This window comes from Aquila chrysaetos, chromosome 3 (assembly GCF_900496995.4).
Source record: "Aquila chrysaetos chrysaetos chromosome 3, bAquChr1.4, whole genome shotgun sequence".
In the NCBI taxonomy this organism is placed as follows: domain Eukaryota; kingdom Metazoa; phylum Chordata; class Aves; order Accipitriformes; family Accipitridae; genus Aquila; species Aquila chrysaetos.
Window position 1 is genome coordinate 30,989,997 of NC_044006.1, and position 25,160 is coordinate 31,015,156.

General features: G+C 40.3%; 1 protein-coding gene across 2 annotated transcripts in view; it reads left to right on the forward strand.

Annotated features, from left to right (window-relative positions):
• Nucleotides 1-25,160, forward strand: part of ITGA9 (integrin subunit alpha 9) — a 245,759-nt gene that overhangs the window by 122,109 nt on the left and 98,490 nt on the right. For both annotated transcript variants that reach the window (XM_041122619.1, XM_030009961.2), the window contains 2 exons: nt 10,182-10,337; nt 23,412-23,488. In XM_041122619.1, coding sequence (XP_040978553.1) covers nt 10,182-10,337; nt 23,412-23,488 — 233 coding nt within the window. The remainder of the gene's footprint in view (nt 1-10,181; nt 10,338-23,411; nt 23,489-25,160) is intronic.

A 25,160-nucleotide genomic window follows, 5' to 3' on the forward strand; every position in this document is an offset into this window, starting at 1 on the left:
GGGCTTTGAGGAAGTGCTGCTGTTAGGATAAGCACTCGTCCCATTGGATAATGTATAAAATAATCAAAAGTAATCACATGCAGGCTGCAGATGTGTGAAGTGGCAATACCTGCACTTAATCATATTCTGTTAAAAGCTTATTATGGTAAATGCAGTATTGCCGTTGTAAAGGGACATTTTTTCTATCCCCTATGAACGCACCTCCTCCAGCTTCAGAGTAGGGCTCTCAGCTTTAATCTGGGGAACTGTATGGTTTGCACTTATTTGCAGAAACTTTTGCCTTGTTTGTTTTTAAAGCCAGTGGAACTTGAAGGGGAAGTTTTGTTTTTCATTGGTTCCCCTGAGAAACACACATTCATCCTGCTCCCGTCCGTAGGTTTAAACAATTGCCCTTTGTCATCATACAATATCCTCCAGCCCAGCCATGTCTGAGAGCCGGGCAGCCGTATCCGCTGATGTTGTTGCTGAGTGGGAGGCTCTGCCTCTTTGTGAATGATCAGTGAAACAAGGGGAAAAGCCTTATCCTTGCTGAAATGAATGGCGAGCTTTCCATTCAGTCATGATTTCAGGTGTAAATGGACTAAAATGACTGTGAGGTTCCTGAAATATGTCCTGATTCCTTCCTCTTCTTCCTTTTGGTTTTGTGTTGGTTGTGAGCAGATGCTGGGAGCCTGAAGAGACGAGGGTGTTAGTGAAGTGGTGTCTGAATGATCAGAGGAGAATGAGATGAGGAAAGTGGTGGGGAGGGAGATGACGCGGAGGCAGCGTGGTCATCGGCGTGCTTATATGTACATATGTGCAAGATGGGAGACCTAGAGGCTAATGACATGTCCTTGGAGTCATCCGTAATGCTTGTGCTATATAATGGATAAGTTTCCTTCAGCTCTTCTCCTTAATATTACTTGGTTAATAATATTAATTCCTATTAATTAGGTTGTTACAGAATAGTGAATGGGAATTTGTCATCCTTAGAGATTTCGTTGTTGCCAGAACAATATGCTTCCCTGACCCTCTTCAGATATCGCAGCTCATGTGCGTATAGAAGCCATAGTGCAGGGGAGTAAAGAGGGTCCTGGTTTCAGAAGGTTTCTAGCAGGTACCTAGCATGTGAAACATGAATTGATATTAAACAGAAGTAGATGTCACAGAGGAGCTCCGTTCACATTTTTGAATTCATGTGGCAAAGTAGACAATCATAACACTTTTTCCTTTTACCCCTATTGATTTTAAATCCTGCTGTCAAGAGAATTAGGCTAATAAATACTACCTCCTCTATTTAATAGTGGAAGAATAGGCTTGGGTCACATTATTGCAACACTCATCCCAGGCCCACATTGTGGAGCTATCCATTCTCCCATAACTGGAGGAAGGATTTATATTTTTGTGTGTAAATACCTCCAGATTTCTTAAGTAAACTGTTCTCATCTCAATAGTATGTCAGTGAAAGTAAATGAACACCATTCTTCACGCACTCAGCCTTTCAGATGCATGCATGCAGGCGGGCAGGCTGAGTAGTGCGTTGCTTGCTTTGCAAGACTTCCAAGGACCGCTTCTATCAGCTCCGATCAAGTGAATTAAAATACTGTTAGTAAAAATGTCAATGATAACCTTCTTCCATCTCTATCTATCCTCTTCTACTGAGGATGATTCTGCTTACTTTCAATCCTGACACAGTGCTCCTATTTTTTTTCTTTTAGCTGTTTTTTGTAGGATACTGGGCTTAAGTAGAACATTTCTTTGTTCCATACATGTGTTTCCTATAAAGCTGTATTGATGAAATGCTTTTTGTCACAACAGCATTGAAAGGATCATAACAGTGTATTGTCAGGCCTTCAATTCTAGGCACCTTAAAATGAAGTATCCATCAAAATATTTTTTCCACTGCTATTGTGATGTTTCATAGCCATCCAGGCTTTTTGTCTTCTGTCCTGACTCTTCTAGCAGATATTCAGGCACCTTGACCATTTGAGATACCAGGGTTAGAACTGAGGGGACATCTGGACATCTGCCAGTTGGTATAGACTGATGCTTTTCTCAAACAAATCCACTGCAAATCTAGGGAATGCAGCAGGATAATCTCATTCAGCCCATAGATGTTTGACCTACTGATAATAAGGTGACCCGCTAGATATGAGACAGACATACTTTATGACAGTGTGAGATAAAATGTACCCTAGGACCCAGATCCAAGAAGGGGTGTGGATCCTGTCTCAATTCACATAAACCTGTTAGATGCTTACTCCCCTTGAGAAGTGACAGGCACCTCCAAATGGGAGGGAATTTAGTCAGCCACTGTGGGATGGTCAGTGGGAAATGCTGAGGACAGGAACATGTCCTATGTCTTAGCCCTCCCTGTGGCTTCTGTGTCCTCTACAGAGATTTTGGGAGAAGCCTTTTGATTACCTCACCATTTCCTCTTAGGATGCGCTCGGAAAGGTGCTTCTGCCATATTTTTACAAAAGGAGGAAGAAAATCTGTCTGGAGAGCAAGGGAATGAGGGAGAGATGGCTGCTCTCTCTTATAGAGCAGCTCAGGGGTTTACTCACAGCTGTGTAGAAGCAGGCTGAGCTCATGCAAAGACCAAGGGGCACAGTGCCTTGGAGGATCCCCCGACCAGCCACCGTCAGCTGCAAGGCTGCACTGTGCTTCCAGTCTGAGCTGCCACACACAGCAAAAGGGGTATAGGACCAGCAAGAAGGGCTCCTGACCACCCCTGTGACAGGCTGTGGTTTTGGGAAGGGGCTGGGAGGGTCAGTGGCTCTAAGGACAGCTTGTGTGTGAGATTTTGCACTGGAAGTTTGTTGGATGACACATACACACAGCTGTTTTTATCCCTAGCTAGATGTACATATACAGGAAGAAAGCAAGAGAATGAGCAAGCAAATACAGTATATGAACCCTAAAGCTAACCGTGATGTTTTGACCAAACACCCCTCCCCCAGGTCCATGGACGTGTCAAACTTTTAGCAGACCTGTTATCATATACGATGACCCAGGAGCCAAGGGTCTTAAACTCCTTCTTCTCAAACAGCTTCATACACAGAGAACCCTGTGTTCGGCTTCTGCATCAGCGTTGGAGCGGAGTGCTGTATAAAGGCCAACAGATCGTTGAATTAACTCATATTCTGGACCCAATGCATTTTAAGACACTATTAAAGGAAATCTCTTTAAAGCTTGGTTTTGATAAAATCTTGTATCAGCAGAATATGAAATGTGGTAACTCCAGTGGAAAAGTATATGATAGGATTACATATGTGCAGGAAGAGTCTGGATTTAATTATTGTCTCTATTCTGTGTATAATTCCCTGCTGAAATAGATCATATTTTCAGAAAGAGAGTAAAATAAATAAATGTTTGAATTATTACCCCTGTTCTTCCTTCTTGGGTTCTCTTTGTCACCTAAGTTCAGGTGTTCATTTCAAAAATACCCGTCAGCTCCCAGACTTTCTAATTGTTTGTATTTCTGCACTGTTGGTATTGCAGGTATCCAGTCATATGTTATGGAGATTGGTTGTGTCTGGCCTGGTACCAGGAAAAAGCTGGGCATCTGAGCCTGGCAGGGATGTTTTCTTCAGAGGGGAGTAACATGATTTCAGATAGTTGAGGAATTTTCCTTACTTTCAGTCTTTCATGGTTTTTTTTAGATGAAAAGTGAACTATAAAAGACAGAAGGGGAATGTGTGATAAAAACTAACTGAAAACATTTGGTCCAATAAAAGACCCAACATTCAAATGTATAGATAGGATGTGAAACAACATTGTCATAATGCATTTTAGTACTGAGCTGAAAGATCAAGGTCTGAGCTCACTAATACATAATATCATATTTGGGTGGCATGTAGTGACTTTTTTTACTGATTACCGTGAAAGGATCAGTGATATATTATTGCTAAGCCTTTGTAACCTTTGACATGGAATATTTATGCTATTGATCACAATCTCTCCCATGCTGACATCAGTAATACCTTTATCACTCCCCAGCTGATATCAGGAAGCCAGATACACAGGGATGCTGAGCACTTATTTAAACTCAGAGTGTGACTGTACCCAGCTGGGGTTTGGACTCGCAGCTCTTCCCTCGCTGTCTCAGGGTGTCCTCTCAATGCGCGCAGGCTTGTGGGCGCCTGGTGTTTATTTAACACCAGATTCCCCCAGGATTTGCTTTTTTTTCTCCCACAACATCTTTCCAGTTATCGGTGTTTGCCAAGAGGGGTTGCTGACCTGATAGAAACAGTTGTGTGCTGGAGTAATGAGTTTAGGAATAGGACAAAAGAAGCACTACCATTCTTTCAAACTCTAACCCTAAAGAACACTCACGGATGTGACACCCTGCAAATCCTTTGCTCTTTTTTTTTTTTTCCCTGCTCTAAACTTCGGGATTCTTCAGAAGCCTTGTAATGTTTGAAGTTTAGCAACAAAGAGTATTCGCCTACTTGTTGAATTGTAGCTGTCACAAGATCTTAAAAGAAAACAGAAGCATGTGTTATTGAAACATCAGGCCTCTGATTGCATTCATATGCTATTAATTTGACAAAAAAACCCCACCAATAATGTTGTAGATGAGCTTTTACCAACCAAGTAAACTTCTAGTTCTGCCTCTTCTCTGGAAAAGAGTTTGCAGTTGGGTTTTTTCCCCCCTTTAACTACAGTAACATCTTAAAAAAAAAAAAACAAAACATATATATATATATATATATGTATAAAAAAACCAGCTTGTGTGTGGAATGGAAACTAGATCTTTTCTAGACAATTTTGGCATGACCATGTTTTGTCTGCCTTTGCAGTGGGGAGATACCAATGCTAAAATTGTGCCAACCTGAAATAAATTACTACAAATTCCAGAATATCTTTATCAAAGTAAATGCAGGACAGAGGAAAGCTCTTATGAGGACAGAGGTGGTTTTCTTTTGCACAGGATTAGTAGAGGGTTGAAAGTATTAACTTGCACTGGGAATTGACACCAGGGGATTTGGACTCAGTAAGTGTTGCAAGGAACAGGGCAAGGAAGTTAAGTTGCTCCTTACTCATTTTCAGGTACAAGAATGATATGTGTACAGTAATTCATCTGAAATCTGTCTTCCAGTTTAAAGCCAATTTGTCTAATTGATATTTTCATTGAATTGCATGGCACTTAAACCTTGCGTCCTGAATGACTCACAGTTTAGAGAGGGAGGCTGAGATAATAGGAGAAGCTTACTCATTTTGAAGTCAAGCACTGTCATCTTATTGATTCATAAGCTATAATGTATGTTTATTAAGACCTACAGCTGATATTTCATTTGATAAATTGTGGAAGTAGTGGCCTTTGGCTCTGAAGGCTGGTGGACATTTGAGTAATTTTTTATATTACTGAACAGGGAACTATTTATATCTTTGCACTGAGTTGAGGATTTATGTGGTAGTGACCTGAGAGCTGGTTAAAGTGTTATGCTGGATTAGCATTAGCACGATAGCTTTTATACATTTTGGAGCGTTAATATGTTATCTATTAAATCGGGATTGTCAAATTTATTTTGTGTTTTAAGGCTTTAAAAATTCATATAGTCTATTATTAGTGCTTGTTTAAAACTTGAAAAAAATATGTTTAGACTAAAAGTTTCAAGTCAAGTGTTTTAAAAGCTAGGTTCTTGAATTCATTCTTAGTCATCAAACTAAACAGAGCTTGATTCTCAGAAGTATTGAAAAGCTGTGCTGAATTCACTAAAAGTTCTGGAATCTATGCATGGGTTGGTTTCCTCAGGATCAAGTCAGAGGGAGTAGAAAAAAGGCCCATCGTATCAGAGAACTTTCCCACAGAGAAGGAGGAGAGAAACTCCAGAAGGACATGAACAAGGATGAAAGCAAAGGGCAGCCATAGAAGTCACCCTGAGGGTTACCTGTATTTCCTCACTTGATGCTGTTAAAAATGACTTCATAGTCATTGCTTTAAAGGACCACGTTTCATCCTTTATCCTGCAGGACTCTTGCTGTACATTGTGGGGATTATTTACATCTCAATTTATTTTTCACCCCATTGGCCGTAATTAAAAATGGAATTTGGCACTCTCCAGAGCCCCTGCTGGAGACTTTCACCTTGTAGAAGAAAGTGGATTATGTGTGATGATTTATTGGGCTTATGTACAGTCCCCTGACTGTACCGTGGCACTGAGCTGAAAGAAAGCTGAAATGATATCCAGTCCTCTCTGGCAACCACTCATACCAGGAACAGAGTAAATCCAATCCCTTAACTAAAACCCTTTCTTGTTCCATCCAAATTTGCCCGAGTTCCTGATGTATGCGGGCTCTTGGTAGCACAAAGTTAAGGGTGGAGAAGGCAGCGGCTGCCTGCCAAGTCAGTGTGCCTTTAGGATGTTCGAATCTGTGCCTGTGTTTGTGTTGTCATGGTGTGCCTTAGGCTGTGCCTATGAGAACCACAGAAAATGATTTCTTACAATAAACTCCATCTTCGAGAGGGAATTGGAAATTATGTTCAGAATCACAGCTCCGACATTTGATCATTGCTCTGTGATTACTTTTCAGATTTTTAGGACTTTTTGGTACTAAAGCCAAATAGAAATGCAGTCATAAATCTGGCGGAGGCTTTGCTTGCTTGGTTTCTTCTCCCCTGCTATGCCGGAAAACAAAAAGGAAGAAATATGTGGCTATGCCCAGCTTCTACCACAGCATTTAAAAAAATGCGTATTTCTTTGAGGTGATTGTTTTGGGGGAGGAGATGGCAAGCCTGTTCTTTGTTAGGGTGAGCTTTCAGGACCATGATGTCTTTTGAAACATCTCTAAGTGCCTTATTGCTTTCTTAGATGTTCTTAAAAGTGTGCTCTTTTTTGGACATGGAGTTCTTTGCCTTTGCTAGATAGTAGTGAGGGATCATCCTGTAAAACCCTTGATAAAACCCCAGCTTGTTCATACAAAACTAGCTTTTTCAACTCTTCAACTCAGAGTCATGTCACACAACATGCCTCACAGGAAAAGATAAAAGATCCTGATGAAAGGGTACAGCTGACTAGGGCTGTTTCCATTGCATGAAGGGATACTGGCAGAAGGGTAATTTACTGGGACTGAAGTCTATTGATTTCTGCAAAAGCCTTGTTGCAAAAGTTTCTTATGTCCAGAATGAAATCTGGTCTGAAAGAGAGAGAAAGAAAAAAGCCCACCACCCTAGAGAAACTGCTTGTAAGAACAAGAAAACTACATGGGATAGCTCATGGCTTGTGGGAAACCCAGCTTCAGGTCCCCAATCTAATTCAGGCACAGTGGAAACTTGCAGCAGTCTAGTGACATCCAGTCTGTACAGACTGGATATTTATTGCTGTTACTCACCAAACCCTTGTTACATGGTTGTTTCTGTTGATAATGTTAACTCCTTGGATATTACACTTGTTTTAATGTCCTCCAGACTTTTTTTCCATTAATGAAGCCGTGCTGTCAGTGTGCTATGATTTGCCAAGGATGCTTTCTCATGATGCAGAAGTGTCTTTAACTTTCGACTCTTCCTCAGGATAGCAGTGTCATGGTGAAAAACATTGCATACATATAAAAGCTGTTTGTGGAAATTTTCCCTTGGCAAATCCACTTCATTAGGGCCATGTAACGGATACAAAAAGCAACACATACCGTTTCCTTGACTCGAAGGATTTTTCAATCTATCTCAAACCTGATTGTCATTGCATCTTTTGACTTCCTTTTAGAAATCAGGAATACTTAAAAACAATCTGTGGGCTGTGTCATCAGTATATGATTCAATGACTGGAAGTGGTACGTTTAGGTAGACTGAAAGAGAAAGAAACTGGGTGTATTTCGAACCTAAAATAGTACTTTTCCAGATTGTGTTTGGGCAAATACTCATTATTCTCTTTACGTGCCCACATCCCAGACAGTCGGTGGTGTACCTGCGAGGCAGAACTGTCTTACTGAGGACAAATCCCACAGACTGCCGCCTTCGTGTTTGTAGGATTGTGAGCAGAAGGGACTGAACATGTGGCAAAATTAATAACTGGGTAGCATTCATACTTTCATCCTTAATTAAAGACAAGTGGGCATGTGAAATATATTTCCCCAGGGCTGTGGTGAGGGAATATCCACACATGTAATTAATCTAGCTGCTGGAAGTCACAATTTTACCACTAAAATGAAGCAGAAAGAGACACCAGTGAACAATATGGGCACGCTCCAACATTGATTGAAGTCAATGGGAAACTTGTCTTTTGACTTCAAAGGGCATGGGACCAAACCCTGCAAGATCATATTAAAACACTTAGAAGTCATTAAGCACTTATTCTTGCCATACTGCAATAGCAGAGCTAGAAAAACTATAGGTGGATTTTGATTTAACCCACTCCCTATATTTTTAATAGTTCCATGTTTACACAGTGGTTGCATACAGTTAGATTAGGTGGCGATTTGCCTGATGATTTATTGCGTTTGACTGTTGCTGCATGGCATGCTCTTCTGTAGTCTTGTATGCTTAAGTTAATACATGTGATGTTCTGTGAGGGCAAAGCTAGTAGCTTCTGTGAGTTGTAGTATTGTTATTTAGTAATCTCAGTATGTACAACTCCTACCTCGAGGATGGGACTATGGAGGGGGCTGAAGGTGTCAGTGTCTCTTCTGCTGAGGGGATTAGCAGTGCCCCAGAGCGTGCATAGTCCTTTTTATGGGATGGGGAAGAGGTCATAGAGCTGCCATCGCTACTGCTACTATGTCCGCTGTCAATTGGTGTCCATTACCAAGAACACACAAACTGCTCTAAGCAATGCACAGTCTAAGATTTCGGGTGCTCTGGGCTGCTGCTGGGCACGGGGCCGTGGCAGACATTGGTAACGGGGGAGGGAATTCGTGGGCTGGCTGGAGGCTTCAAGGTGCAGGAGGGTAAATGTCATCCAACCTGGTCTTTGGTATTGTTCACCCAGCTAACCGATGATTTGGGCATTTGGTTAGCCACTAATCTTTGTCTGACTTCAGAGACCTGTGGCCAGTCAACGTATTAGAGCAAACGGTTGCCTTGAAACAGATCAGACAAGGTGGTCAGAAAGCCAGTTAGTGCCCAGGTTTCCCACATCTGGAAGATACAATTTAAGTTGCATTGCATCTCAATTACTTGTTGTGGTTGGCAGGCTGTGTTCAGAGAAGCGTGCTAACTGATGCAAGGCGAAGTTGAGAGTTCGTCCATTTGAAATTTTGTTGTGCTTACTTATGGTATTTATTGCCTCAATTTCATCTGAGCTGAATTCATGCTAAGTTTTTAAGTAAAATTTAAGAGAAATCTTTGCCTATGAAAAGGTAGAGCATTTGCCACTTCTGTTTTCTGGTAAATTGGATTTTGGAAGTCAGGACTGAACAGAGCACAATGAGCATTTTGTCCTCATACAGCAAACTGGATTTAGGCATTACGTGTTCTGACAAATGGTATGAGTTTTGTGGCTTGGTGTCCAACAACAAGAAAAGGCAATCCTTTCGTCCCTTCAGACAAATAATGTGGCACCATTTAATACATCTGGTATGAAGCCTAGAATATAGCAAATAAAGAAACTGAAAAACTTACTTTCTTTACATACTCAAAGTGTTAGCTGTGCTGAGGGTGGGGGGAGCTATGAGTTTTGCTTTCAGAACTGTGCTGGAAGATGGCTTGTCTTGCCCCTGCATGTCTGTAATCTTGTTTTATAGCCACATTGGTATATCTACCCATCCATTCATTTCATTGATATTGCAAAACAACAAGGTAAGGTGGAGGGTTTTTTTTTCTTTTAATGAGTGGAGCACACTGGAGGTGACCTCGGTCAAAGTCTAGGATTTAGAAACCCCAGAGATGAAGATGATTTGCTCTTTGCTTCTAATGGAAACACTTCCTAATTTATTTTATGTTTTAAGAAAACATCTTGGTTTTATTGAAAAACACTTGATTTATATGTGTACCAAATATGCCCCTGCTTCTGTGGAACCAAGAGTAGGTCCCAAAAGAATAACTAATTTTTTTCTTGTCTTTTTTTTTTTAATCTTCTAACTTGTTTTGGTATAATGTGCGTATTCCCATTTGGCATAGAGAAGAATAAAGGAAGTAGGGAAGCCTGATTCCTGCCAGCAGTGTTGAATATAAAAATCTACTTTAATTTTATATATAATTGTTGCATATAAAAATCTGCTTTCCTATATGCATAGGTGAAATAGCTGTTTGTTTTCTTTTACAGAAAAGAGTCAAAGATGTCATATCTCCAATTGTATTTGAAGCTGCATACAGCCTTGGGGAACATGTGATAGAAAGAGGAAAAGAGGGCAAGGAACTACCTGCTCTCAAGCCCATTCTCCGCTGGAAGAAAGGACAAAAGATAGCACAAAGGAATCAGGTCAGATTTGGACTATGTTCTTTCCCTAGAAGGCCTGTGGGTGAACTGACAGCAGAAGTGGACGTAAAAGGGGACTGCCAAGCCCCGGGTCATTGGCACACAGTAGACTTTTTGTACAATACCTACTGTTGCTGACATCAGTGCTTCTCCATGACATAGTAAAGACTTGTGCTGACAAGGTTGGGCAGTGCAAGGTGAGGTTACTTTCTTGTTTTAGGGTGTTTGTGCTGGGAAGAAGAGACTGAATAAGAGAAAGGATGAGAAAGATTCTGCTCCTTCTGGTTCTTCCCTTTCTGTAGGAGGTTCTATTGAAAGGCTTGTCCCTGGCCTTCTTTCCAGGCTGAGCCTTTCTTAGTGCCAGAGGGACAAGGCTGGCTCCAGGAGGGCACACGGGAACTTGGCCCTCTGCATGAGGGGAGAATGGTGAAAAGAATAAAGAAAAATTTTCCTGGCCCAACTGCCCTGTTTTCTTGAGGGCTCCTCACGTCCAGTCATGTGGCAAGAGAAACCTGCCCCTGCTGTTATTGCAGGACATGTCGTGCTAAAATAGGATGGTTTTCTTTCAGAGAAAGTAGAGGGTAGTAAGTGCAGCCATGTACTTGTTAGGATCCTATTTTGTTCCACTGCAGTGCAGAAAACCTTTTTGTCTTTAATTTTGGTGAGAGCAAGAGAATTCCCTTAATTTTGAAACACTTCTCATTGAGACAGTAGAGATCTTTTTTTTTTCTTTTTCTTTCTTTGTCTTTTTCTTCAAAATTGTTCCCTAAAGAGTTGAAGTGTATGTGATTATCCCACCTCTCTTGTTTGTCTGTCTCAACCTCACTAGTATCTTTGGAAAATGCTGGCCGATTTTGGCAGGTTTTGACAGGAATGATCAAGAAAGTGCTTATGAAGGTATTAAACACCTTCAGGGTTCATGAAGCAGGCACTCATGTGGAGGAGAGAGACCCTGGTTAGTGACCTTCTGAAAGACTCCAGTTTGAGCGTGGTTCTTGTAGGTGCAGGACAATCTGACAACGAAGGAGCCTGCAGGACAATTCAGCCTCCCACCGTGCTGGCACCAGAGCATCCAACCATGAAACTCGAGGCTCCACAGGGAAATCAGACTTCTTCTGTGGCTTGCAAAACTTCTTGTGTGTCAAAATTGTAGGATAATTTAGGCTGGAAGGGACCTTTGTAGATCCAGTTCCTTGCTCAAAGCAGAGCCAACTTAAAAGTTAGATTGAGTTGCTCGGGGTTGCATCCAGTCAAGTTTATTTTCCAAAGTGTGCTTACAGAATTATGAGCTGGCATTGCTTGTGAACAGGAAACTTTTTTTTTTTTTTAAAAGCTGTGAAAAGTCTGTCTGGAGTCTGAGGCTTTTAGCAGTCAATTGTTAGATCTGGTTTTTAATCCTGTGAAGTTCATGTGTATTAAGTGATGCTTGCATCATCATCTGTAACATTACTTTCTGATGCTGCTCATAAGGATATGTTATTTTGTTGAAATTGCAGGTCCCTGAATACTACTACTACTAAAAAAAAAAGTAACTAAAATGTTTAAAGAGATTTGCTTTGTCATATATCCAAGTGTTTTGAACTGTATTTGACTATAGTCCTTGTACTTAGAGACATGAGTATTTATTCAAGTATGCTTTATTTTTATAAATGTATGAGTGAAAGATGCATCTAAGAATTATTTATTTTTATGAAGAGGGATTGTGTGGCTGTTACATTTCTGAATGTTGTATTGTTGCAACAATATGACGGGAATTTGTGGAGAACTTTGGAACTTGAGCACTTGAGCAGCATGCTCAAGTGAAAACCTAAGCATTACATGAATGAAACTGCTTGAATGCTTTACCACTGGATTTAAACTCAAAAGGTCACATCTTGCCCTGCAGGCATAGTCTCGGATCAATATTAAAATACCTAAATGCTGAGATTATAGAGCAGAAACAAAAATATGTTGGGAATTTCCCTGACTTGTTTTCTTGTGTAATTTGGATGAGAGGGAGCCAGTTTAACAATCCCTTTCCATTTGCTTTCCAGATGTTGTTCACTTAGCTTAGTAAGAAAAGGATTTTGACATGGGGTGTGCCTGCAAGCGTGCTTTCAGCTAAGGAAGTGGGAAGAGCTTCAGAGTTAGTGTGGCAGTCATGGTGACAAAGCCCTGACAGAGTAGCCTCGAGGCATGGTGGCTGGGTCCTCAAAGACTGATTTCATGGGAAAATCAGGACGTAGTGTTCTCGTTTGGGATTCTTCTTATCTCACAAGTAGAAATTGTTTTAAAAGCCCAAGAGGGATAGCAAAAAGCAAAGTTTATATAATAAAGGATTTACATTTTCAAAGAATCTAATGATTATGGAGGGACCTTACATTTTGGAAGTCCAATTCAACACAGATTTAGTGGGCTCTGTTTTCAGAAGATAACAGCACGGGTGAGGGCAGGTAGACAAGCTTAGTGTTAGTGCTAGTACTGAAGTCTTTAAATATAGCTAGTTGTGTGTGGTTTTCAAAAGCCCTAGATCCTTTTGATCTGGTAAGAAGTGGCATTTTGAAAACAGAAATATTGCATCTGTTGCTTCAAGGCACCATTAAGATACTGTTAAGAGACTGACACTTCTCTAAAAAGACCAGGTGGCTGGGTTTTGTGAATGAATGCAGGAGAAGAAGCTGGAAGTAGTGAATAGCTGAAGAAATGGGAGGGAGCTGTGATTGGGCAGGAAAGGGGTAGACTTCTTTCAAGATCAAGGTCTGCTAGACCTACTTGAAAAGCCACACATCTTGCAAACATGTGGGTTTTATAGTCACCTAGATATGATTTTATTTAAACTAAAGTGATGTTAAAGCTGAAGTGATCACTTTCACTGGGATTTTAGTTTGTTTTTCATGAACCAGATGTTCCCTGCATGCATGCATGACTTCCCAACAAGAGTGTACAGCCCTATGGCTCACAAACAAGGAGGTAGGAAAGCCATCGAGAGGCCTCTTGACATGAGAATTGAAGATTATATTAAGCATATGAAGTTCTTCATGGTGCTTTGCTCTAATGCATTAAGGAGTCAGCTTGGAAATAGTGTTCATGGACACCCACCGCCAGAAGTGACATCTCCTTAATGATATAATCACAGAAAAGGATTTTGTTGGATATTCATCCTTTAAATCAGTATTACATCATATGTGAGAGAACAGTCTGGTCTTGTACTAATCACTTAAACCAAAGCAGAGCTACAGTAGTAAAGGATTGGATGGATGTGGGATATCATTCAAAATGCTTTTATTTATTGGTCACCTGTATTTTAAAAGAATGCAGCTTTACTGTAAGGCAGTGCAAAATGCTTGTGTTTAAAAATAAAACAAAACCAAACATTGACTCTTCAGTGAAGGAGCCTGCCCTAATGAACTGTTCTTGAAACAATCAAAACATGATAAATAATTTGAACATCTGATTGATTTGAAGAAAAGGATCTTAACTGAAATTTCCTAATGAAAAACAGGCAATTTGGGGACTTGATGTATTGGCCATTTTTTGTAAGCAAAGAGGCTCTGATACTTCAAAATGAAGTAATAATGTCATTAAACTGGTCTGAGGGACTGTTTGGCCCAGGATACAGTAACAGTTGGTTTCTCATAGACTTAATTATTTTCTTGGTTCTTGTATATGCTTACCAGAAACAATGGGTGCTATAGCTTGGTGTATTTTTTTGTGGTAGGAAAAGCAAATACTTAACGGTTATGTGTACGTGTTTATTGATAGATGCCTTGGCAACTTGTAAAATTGTTGGGTGGAGACTGGTTGTGTGGAGAAGATTACAGCTTTCCAAGTTGTAAGCGGCTAGCCAACTCAGTTTTGCTCAAACAGAAAATCTCTGATGGGTCAAGATTGGGTGGGGGAAAAAAAGATTCTACTTTTTGAGTGTGTATTATGAACTTTAAAACTTCCCACCCTGAGGATGACTTTCCATTAGCTTCTTTGTTGCCTCCCAAATCCAGTTGCTACCTCCATCCACTGGAAAAAACTAGTAAGTCTTCTTCAGGGAAATTAATGTGTATTTAGAACTTGGTTTGGCTTAGTTCATTCTGAGTGGTTTGTACTATAACATTTATTTTTGTATACTGTATAAATGCATATCAACCAAGGAGGAGAAAGATCTCCTGCCAAATACAGTGGGGATTTGTTCCTAGTAGTATCCAATAATATATCTTAGAGTTCAAAATGTGGTATGCTAGAATTCTGCCTGTTCTAAATACTGTAATAAAATCACCTGCTGTTATGTGGATGGAGACACCATTTTGTTATAGGAAAATGTTCTCAGGAGATTTAATTGCATCAGTGTCTTCAGGACTTCGTGAATGGTCTGCCATAAAACTGCTTGTAAGTTATAAGAAGAGACAGAAAACATTTAGGACGTTTTGTTCCGAGCTATGCTACTTGCATTGCAGTGAGAATTTGGGTACAGTGCTGCACCTCCAGGTGACTGAGGCTGCAAGTCTCTGGGATAAACTTCACCTTTTTAAAGCAGAGGAATATTTTTTGGAAATACTTGTGTTGGAAAAGCTGGTTAAGTATTTGCACATAAATTAGCTTAGTTGGCAGGTATGCAAAAGTATAGGAGGATTTTTACGGAGCTGAATTTTGAAAACCTTTAGTGATTTTTGGTTTGCTGCACAAATAATGCCATTCTCTATTTTAAAACATGCACACACTCCCCCAGTCTCATGCTGAGGACAAAGCAATGACAGATCTAGACAGGCTGAAATGTAGTGTCCATACACATAGTGTGGTCCAGGTTTGTCAGTGATGCCTTCTCCAGAGCAGAGATCCTTGTGTGTCTGCTTGAGTCAGGTCACGTCTCTGCCAGCAAACTGAGCTGTGCCTGGGACATTTCTAGGCATTGGAGTGACATCTTTATCCTGGTAAGCTGCTGGAATGGTTCTTGGCACGGTTTTAGCCTGTGCCAACTACTGCAAACCATTCCCAGGCATGGGTCAAGAGTTAGGATGTTCCTGTCTTGGAGGCCAGGGCAGTTTAATTTACTGGTACAGCTGAAGCCTCAGTACCTTAGTATACCTGTCAGTAGCTGGATAGGTGGAAAGTTTGAAGATTAATTGACTTACACCCAGGCACATAGGAAGTCTTTGGGAGACTGCAGGAGTTAGCCTAATTGCCATGTTTCAGATGAAATGTCTTGCCACTAAACTCTTTCCTCCTTGGGCAGGGCAAGCTCCCAAATTATCCTCTGCATTTATTCTTGCAGAGATCCACCATGTACCACTCTTGCTGTTTAATTGCCATTGTTTACCCTTTGGTTGGAGTGGGAATGCTGAAAGTGATGATTTCTACTCCTCCCTCTGCCATCCCTTCAGTGGTGTCTGTCTTTTGCTCTAGACAAGTTTGGTCAGAATCGGTGCTGAACTGGCAGGGACTGGGTGCTGTTTGTGCCAGGAAATCTGGAAGGTCCCACCCTGAGCCTGTACTGGATTAGGCCGAGTATTACATTTGCCTGCCTTTTTTTTTTGTTTTGTTTTGGTTTTTTTTGTTGTTGTTGTTGAATGGCAATAAAGAGGAAAGATTTACAAGTCTGGAAGAGATTCAGAACTGAACAAGAACAGCAGGTGTCCAGATGTATTGTACCTCTGAAATGTTTATAATTAGCAAACTCGCTGAAGTAAGAACGAGTGGAAATCAGTGCCTCAGATGGTATGCGTGTTTCTATATGCTCGTTCTTAAGCCATGACAGGCTTGGCCAGTAATTGTCCAACTTGTTCATAATCCTGTTTAACAACAGAGAAAAAACAACACAACTGAGAATGTGTAAGACGTGGATTAATCCCCAGGTTTAGATCTCATGGGCTTCCTAAAGAACAATCATCAATATCATATGCTAATATGCACATGAACACAGATATATAGACCTTCATGTCTTGGTATATGTGCTAGGGGAGGGTCAGACTACAGGGTGATCCTCTCTTAGGTGGTAGGACATGAATTATCTGATGTAGTTTACAGGTTCTTCAAATAAATAGGTAGAGAAAGGAGAGATGATCACATAAGCATTTGCAAGCTGAACCCTAACTTAAAATCCTACTGGGTACTTTCTGCAGTTCAGCATAACAGCATGCATTTCATTTCCAAACTCCTCTGTGGATGGAGAATTGTAATTGTAAGAAAGGGGGAGTTCTGCTTATGTGTGGAGCTGTAAAAGAAAATTGTAATATTCTTAAAAAGCCACAGAGACAGTTGACAGACTTCAGGAAGCCAGGCTCCATTAGTTCTGTTCATATCTTTTCAGCAGTTGTATGAAGGATCAGTATAGCTTAATTGGAATACCTAGCATCTTGAGAGGAGATAATATGATAGTATTAGTTCATTCAGTTCAGAGTACCTCAGTGCCACAAAATCCTTGTCAGTTCAGAGTAGCATTCATAAATGCAAAACCACTGAAGTGCAGGTGGATTATAGGAGAGGACTTTCACATATCCTCGGGGGTCTAAATGAGCTAAAGATAGACATAAATTGCATACCTGATGATTTGAAGACTTTTTTTGTGTTTCCAGCTGGCAAAACAGCTGCCACATCTGTTTTTCATTCGTCATTGTTATTATGCTTTTATATTTTTAATTACACAGATAACAAAGGTTTTGACTCTTGTGTTGAAATGTTTAAGTATGAAAGCATCCTGCGTGAAAAAGATTCATCTTACACAGTTCCACTTTTAGTAGTAGGAATAAGGAGCTTTAGAGTAGAAAATGTTCTTGAATATCATTAAAGAACCCTCCTGAGAGGATATAATTGAATTATTCTGTAGTCATCCAAAATAAATGGAAGACCATTTAAGACAAGACAGGAAAATATATTGAGAAATGTGCTGTAGAAATCCATCCTATAATGGTATGGGGAGATGGGACAATTAACCCGATAGGTCTTTCCCATCTATTGTTCTATGAATTTCTAAGGTCTGAAGTCTTGTAAAATGAGAACACTATTTGGATGATTTGAACTGTTAATGATTTAAAAAAGAAAAAATTGCCTTAGCCTGAAAAATGAGTGAGTCAGACCAGAAATCTAATAAAGGTCTGAAAGGCTGGGGGCGTATTTCTGTTGCCACCAATTGTAATTCTTCACCCCAGGAGAATATGAGGACAAAAGACTGCGTTGTTAAATCCACTCACTGCTGTGAGGAATAACTAATACATATGTTTATTAATTTATGCTTGCCTTCAATAGCTAACAGGTTTCATGCCTGATCTTTTCTAAACAGCTGACTTCATTTGGGAGTTCCTGTTCCTCTTACATTTGAGTGTCCTCTCTCCTTTTTAGCTTGGTGCTCCAGCCCAGTTTTTAACAGTGAAAGCAGGATGCAGCTGAAATAGAGGAAAAATGATTGCATTTGACCTTAGATGGCTTGACAAGTGACAATGTGCTAGTCATGAGCCATAGGCCCAGAGTCTTCAACTCAATAAAGTGATGAATTTCCCTGTAGCCTTCCCCAGCTGGAGAACTTTGACTTACATGGTTGTACCCTTACTAGTGTAATAAAATAATTATTACTGGCCAGTTTCTGTTTTCTTATGCTAATGCACTATAAATGAGCATCTGTTTTCTTTGCATGAAGACATGTTCTAATGAAGTCTACATGGAGCTGAGGGAGCTTGCTAGCTAACCTTGGTCCCCAGCACCATGCAGTACCGGCATGGCTCTTTGGCTTCGTAGTAAGATTCTGCTGAACGCTTAACACTCCCTCTGTATTCCTGCCTTCGTCATGTGTTTGCTCCACCTCTCATTAGGGGTATTGTGGAAATCATGCGTTCTCATTTTAGCCAGCACATCTGATGAAATCCTGCAAAGTTTTTCACAATATTAACTGTTTTTCTAGTGGGAATTTAAATCAGCCATTTTGCACTTGGCTCGGTAGGGTATACAAATGGACCATTTCCATAAGTAGTATAGTGAAGCATAGGATGTCTGGGGAGAGTCAGTCACTATTTCTATTTCTGTGGTCAATAGATCTGTAAGTAATAGCTTTATTTTGTGGGCAACTTGAAAATTTAAAGACAAAATAAATAAAGGTCTAAAATCAGGCTCCCGTATCTATATTTAGGCACTTTAATATCTAAGTGATTGATTTGTAAAGCTGTAGAACAGGAAATAGTTCCTAGAAAAGGCAGTGAGATTTGCTTACAGCTCAGTACTTTTGAAAATTGGATCACATATCCTGGTCCCTAAATAAGGACCCCGGAACCCAGCTTCACCAGATAACATGGTAATAGCCATATAGCATCAAGATCTAAAAAGTAAAAAATTATTAGACTAACAAGCCCCCTTATCCTGCATCCTTTAAACAGAATTGCTTTTGTGTTATTAGCATGATGTAATCACTAAGTCATCCCTGCACATACCATAGGGTATGGTGACAATTTACAAGAAATCGATGTAGGCATCGGAATACTGTATTCTTAACCCAGATTATTTTGCATAACCTAAGTTATGCTGCTGAAGTACAGTTTATGAAGTTAAAGGAATGGATACTCAGTTACCAAAGGCCAGCCCTGCCGCCTTTTAAGAGGTGCTATCTGAACCTTTTGTAGACTGATGTGTGAGGAAGTAGTTAAAGGCCTGATCCAGAGTGAACCGCTATTCTCTTATCCAGACCAAAACCCAACTTGTTTTCAAGGGTTCTTTTGAGAATCTCATTTCTCCCCCTTTTCTTCAAGCATTGTCCTTCAGCTGTCACTTTCCCTTTTGTATGAAAGGATGGGCACGAGTCTTACTGGAACACAGTACTGGCAACCTCTCAAAGTCTTGGTTGCGCATTTTGGCTACAACCTGGAATTTCCATATACTTCCCTGAATTTTGGGAAGTTGAATGTCTTAAAATACTGGTTTTTTTCTTTGTTTATTGGATGATTTCCTGTATTTTCTGTGGGCAGAAGTGCCATAAAGACAGGGTTTTTTGGTTTTCTCTGTTTCCTGTTCTCTTCCCTACTCCCAGAAACATAGATGTGTTTAATTTTAGATAGCCATTGAGAGGAAGTGAAGCAATTTAGTGAGATAGGTTTGAAATCCCAGATCACTTTCCTCTGAGCAGAGAGCTCTGACCATTAGGCTGAAGTCAGGCTCCTTCTTGCTTGTTTTACCTCCTAGCAGCATTCCTTAGCATCCACCATCAGCAGGAAGGAAAAGGAGAATATCTTCACACCCAACAGCCAGTAGCTTTGTGCTTAGGATGCCTTAGGATGCAGGAACTAGGGATTCATCCTCCTCCTACTTTCTGAGGCAGAGGACTGTACATTTACCCCTGGCCTTTACCACCAAGTGTGGAATTTAGTCCACTACCTCTCTTCAAGAGGCAGAGTGAACACAAAGGTACTTGCTTTGAGGCCCTGATCTGAGTGCCTGTCTAGACATATCGCCTTCCTTATCAGCTGGCTCTAGGTCTTTCCTTACTGTACGTTTAATTGTGTACAGATGTGTATATTCACTCTTTATAAATAGTATATCTTAAAGTAGGCTTTTTGATTTACCCTCTGGAGGACATGGGCAACATCCATCTCTGCAAACCTTTCAGGATATATTTGCCACATTCCTTGACCTCCCAGGAAGCATCATCTTTTCTGCCCAGAAAAGTTGCCACGCAGAATTTGAGAAAACCGTTTGTCTGGGAAGCTTGGTGACCTGGTGGAAACTGTTATGGAGCAATTCCCCATAGCTGCTGGGTTCTGTGTGGCAGGGGAGAGCACAGAGAGGAATTGTGAACCCTGGAAACCCTGGATTTGCTCTATGCTTTGCTGTAGATCTGGTGATTGCAGGAAGTCTGACAGACTCGCTGTGCATGCACTTTACATTAGCTTTGTGTTTGTACAGTAAAGATGTGTCCTAGAAACACTGAGGTTATCCTGTCCCTGCTACTGAGCACACAAACACCTATTTTTCTCCTGGAAATGCCAGACAAAAGTGTGGTGCACTTGAGATAAGAGATGCAGCTGTGTTTCTCATTCAGGACAATTTTTTGCCCCTTCCCCCCGCTCTCCCACCCTTGCCCCTTGAAATTTTTCTTGTATGTATTTCTTATGTAAAGAAGCTTCCTGACCATCTCTGATACACATGTTCAAAGCTGTGAGGTACTTGGTACAATATAAGTGCAATCCAGTAAGAATCACTTGGACTTCAGTAAAACCAGTGTGCAGAATTGTTCCTCTTCACTTTGGGTAACAGTAACTGCAAAAATCATTAAGTGTTTCCACAGTGCAATGAATTTGTTTTGTCCTGCTTCCCTTTTTCCAGTTCTGGATAATACATACAGCCCATTGGTTACGTTGTTCAATGCTTTTAATATTTAAAGAGCTCTGTAAATCCCTAAACCTGGTATTGTAAAGCTGAAACCACTTTAAAGATTGCTTAGAGTTAAAATTAGTGATTATATTGTAGTAAGGCCTGTGCATATCCCAGGAATGGACTCCTGCTCTAACAACATGAGGTGTTGAGGTAAGTACAGTTTTTGGCCTGAAGAAATCACAGCCCAAGTAGACCAAGTAGGGGCACAGTAACAGAATATATAAGCAGTGTTCACAAATGTTATGATAACTTAAAGTGTGTTTACCCCTTAATTCTTTAGAAGGATTTTCAACAGGCAGGAATTGGTCAACTGGAAAGGCAGAAGAAGTGATAGGTTGGGGAAGGGAAGGCTCAAGATAGCAGAGAGGAAAATGGACCAAGTAGATTGACTGTGAGAAGCTACAGGGTTGAGGCTCTAGCAGGCACACAAAAAGGGGAGGTAGAGTCATGGCAACAGGGAAATAGCAGAAAATAGCAAAATAATCCATAGATGTCATTAGCCTGCGATGGAAGTGGGCCACTGAACCACCTGTGGCAGCATCAATAGGTCCTAGCAACTGGCTGGACTGGAAATCCTTTCTTCCCCCAAACCTGAACAGGTTCAACATCCTTCACAGAAGCAAAGGGTTCACTCCTACACAGTTATGCATCTGGGGACTCATCATCCTAATTTCTTTCTCCCATCCCAGTGCTGTGTAGGAACTTGCTTTTCTATGACGTAACAAAATACTCCCAATGTATTTCAAAGTAGCTTGCTGTCTAGTGCATGATATGTTGGAAGAGATACATGCTCAGTAGTTTTAGAAAATGAGGTATTTGTTCATTCTTTCTGAAGAACCACAACTATAGATTTAGTAATAAAATTCCAGGATCATTAGGTAGTTACTTAAATGTACTTACAGTACTTTATTCTTTGAAACGTGCAGGTCATACCTTTGATCACTCTTCTCTTTGCCAAGACTTCTGCAATGCAAATAGGGAAACTGTCAGGCAAGAATATTTTTACAGTTTATTTTTCTTTCTCTGAAGGTCAAATAGTCTTTCCTATATATAGCTACTAGGTAGTTAAGGATTAATTCTGAGGACTTTTGAGACTATACCTCTGAAATGTGCCATGTTTTGAGAGGGATACCTTGTGCTGGTTCCTGTCTCAGGGCTATTCTTGTCCTTTGGTGTGGTAGTCTTTATTAAGGAGGAAGGGTAAGTTCAGCCCTTGTGTTTAGATCCTCAACAATTTCCACTTCTGAGATTCTGAGAAAGCAAAAGGTGGGAAAGGAAAGTGGAAGGGGGAAATAAATAGCCCCAAATGAACTGGCCACCTCCCATCTTTCTTTTTTTTGCAACTCAGTGCAGCCTACAGCATAGTTTGATATCTGCTAGTCCAACACCAATTAACTTTATAGAGGTCCCTCCTTTTTGGATAGCTCTGACAATATTGAAATAGGAGGGCAAGCTGCCTCCTTAGCCAAGAATCTTCCTGGAGAGACAAGGACTAGAAATCTCTATGCCCTCTGGGCTTAAGATTCAAAGTCTTTCTCCAGTCCTGATACAGTTGGGCAGAGCTCTTAAAAAATGTATTGTCTGTATCTTCTCCCTGCCCCCGAGTCTCTCCAACCCTATCTGACCATTATGTGTGTCCTGCACAGATTTGCTCTGTCTTTGCATTTATGATTGAAATGTATTTACTTTGGTAATAAAAGTCATGAAGCCAAGCCTGTAGAAAGGAACATTCATACTAAATGAAGAAATCAGTGGATTGACAGGTTTCCTAGCTGAACACTGTTGGCAACCCTCATTTTGGGTATTTGTCCTTTGAATATTTGGTAAGCTGAAAGAGCATTACAACTCCGAAAGAATGAATCCTCCAGCCTGAAAAGTCTAGTTCAGAAAGGTATTGGTCTCTATTCTCAACAGCAGGGGAAAGTAACCATGATCTTGACAGCATCTGGGTTTCTTGGATGCCAGGAACATGTTCCTGTCCTCCTCTTTCACTCACTGGTGGCTGCTTTGTTTAGCCATGACAAACTACTGTAGAGATTTGCATAGGCTCATAGACTTCTCATGTATTCCCCTTCTTTTTGCTGCTTAAATAGCATGCCCGTGTCTAGTGGTGTGTTGTCCTTTCACAGTTCCTAGCTTTATCAATATGTTAAATTTCCTAAATGAAAGTCTTTACCAGAGTTCACAAGATTGACAGTGGTTCCATTGTTTGAGGGTATCAAACCAGGTATCACTGGTACATAACAGTCTTTATAATTTTCTGTTGCTTGCAGGATGGCAGAAATGTTTCCTACCATACATAAAATCTAATAAAAAAAGGTTTAATTCCTTATCTTTAATATAGTCTAGTGAATATGTGATTCATTATTTCCTTGCTTGCAATTCCTAGGTCTGAAAATAGTTTCATAAATAGTTTATTTTCTGTTTCATTTTCATGCACATGCATTCATAAGAGAAACAAGAGTGCCAGAAATATTGTGTGAGCAGTAATTCTTGTCAGATGAGAAGTGGGAATGGATTGAGGAAAACCCCTGAGAGAGTCTGGTTTTGGTGAAGCTGCTTATTCAGTTAGAAGAGAATAAAAACGGCTCTGATAATGATGAGATTTGCTTGCCCTTGAATTTCCATAACACTCACACCATATATTCCTGTATCACAGATTTTGGTGGTTTTTTATTTCATCCAAGCATGTTCTTTCTTTGAATTTTGATCTTACTCTTTTCATGCTGTAACAGTTCTTTTCTCTGTTTTTCACAGACTGTTTTTGAGAGGAACTGTCAATCTGATGACTGTGCTGCCGATTTGAAACTTCAGGGTAAATTATTGCTGTCTAGGTGAGTAGGTGAACTTTTTTTTTTTTTCCTCTCTCTTCTTTCTTATATGCTAGTATGCCATTCAATTTACGTAAGATGGCATTGAAAAATCAAAATACAAATACAGATGTTTTCTATCCAGACTGGAAAGATGACGACAGTGATATCATCTTTAGTGCAGAAAGGTCTTGAGATGTACACAGAATCTGAACTGCTGTGGTGGTGGGCTCTGTGCACGTACAGGGCAAGACACCTTCACCTTCCCAATCACAATAGACAAAACTGGAGAAAAAAAATAGCATAGCAGAGAGGAGCGGGGAAAGTAAATATGTGTGCCCAAATCAAGTACCAATGTGGACCATGTAATTTTTCAAAGACAACAAAATTCTGTATATGACATGGTAGGAGTAAAACTGTCTGCAGAAAAGCAGTTTTGTCCAGAAAAAATGTCACATGGAAGGTTAAAAAAACCCCTCAGAACACGGCAAATTATCTTCTTCAAATTATCTTTTTCTGTTTCTGAACTTGTAGTTTTGCTAACTTTCCTGAAATACTGCTCTCCTTTGTCAGATTCTTCTTGTTAGTAACTTGGGGAGGGGTGTCTGATTTCACTTTCTTCTGGGATAATAAACCTCATCAAATAGACCAGAGATGAAGTTTATGTTCTATCCCTTGTCACTGGTGATCCTAGGAAAATGCCTATTGTTTTGCCAGGATGTAGTTATTCAATTTCAGGATAAATCAAGCTAAAGGTGATCTTTACACATCACTTCTGTTTCCTTTTTATCAGCATTTTTAGCACATTTTTAGCGATGGAAGTGCTGATGCAAGTTATTTAATTGTGTGCCAGAGGTTTTGCTGTTTGATGGAGATGCTTTCTGTGAAATGCTTTGCTTTCAGGTCAGGAAAGAGAGGGGAAGAGACTCCCCTGCTTTAGGGAAAAAAAATAAAAAAATGAAGAAGTAATAATCAGGAGATATACACACATTTTATATGTCTACAGCATGCTGTAACCATACTTGGAAACAAAACTGAACCAGAGTCAAGTCTGAGAAGTTATGGACTTCTCCAGACACGACTGAAGTCCACAGGAATGTTTTGGGGGATTGGCTGGGAGCAGGGTTAGGTCTCAGGTTGCAGAGTCCGAGCTTTGACTGCGATTAGTCTGGATTTTTTGACCTTTCTCTCGATCTTTGTGGTGAGCAAAATCTGTTGAGAGCTGGAGACATGTCCGTGCAGACTAGGGAAGCCAGCGAGGGATTTTGTCCTGCAGTTGAGGAATAATCAATAAAAAGCAAGGGACAAGTCCTAAAAACTTGTCAGTCAGTGTATAGTAATCACAGCAGTAAGAGCTGTATTTGCGATTGGAGCATTAGACTATTTATTTTTATGGCTGTTATTTATGTTATCTTGGCAATTTAAAAGCCACAACTGTCAAAACCACTTAGGATATTCAAATACAGTTTCTACATTTGTATAGCAAAATGTTGAACAAATGCTCTCAAATCTTCTTTATCCAGTGACACACTGAACTCCTCCTTGAAATAAACAGGAAGTTGTCAAATCCATCAAGTCTGCACAGAATGGGTTTTCTTTAGCTAACGGGCTGTGTAAGCTTCAGTTATTAAGAAACATAACGCAATGGGTATCTCTAAAGAAAACAGATTTTTTATTATTATTATTTTTGCATGTA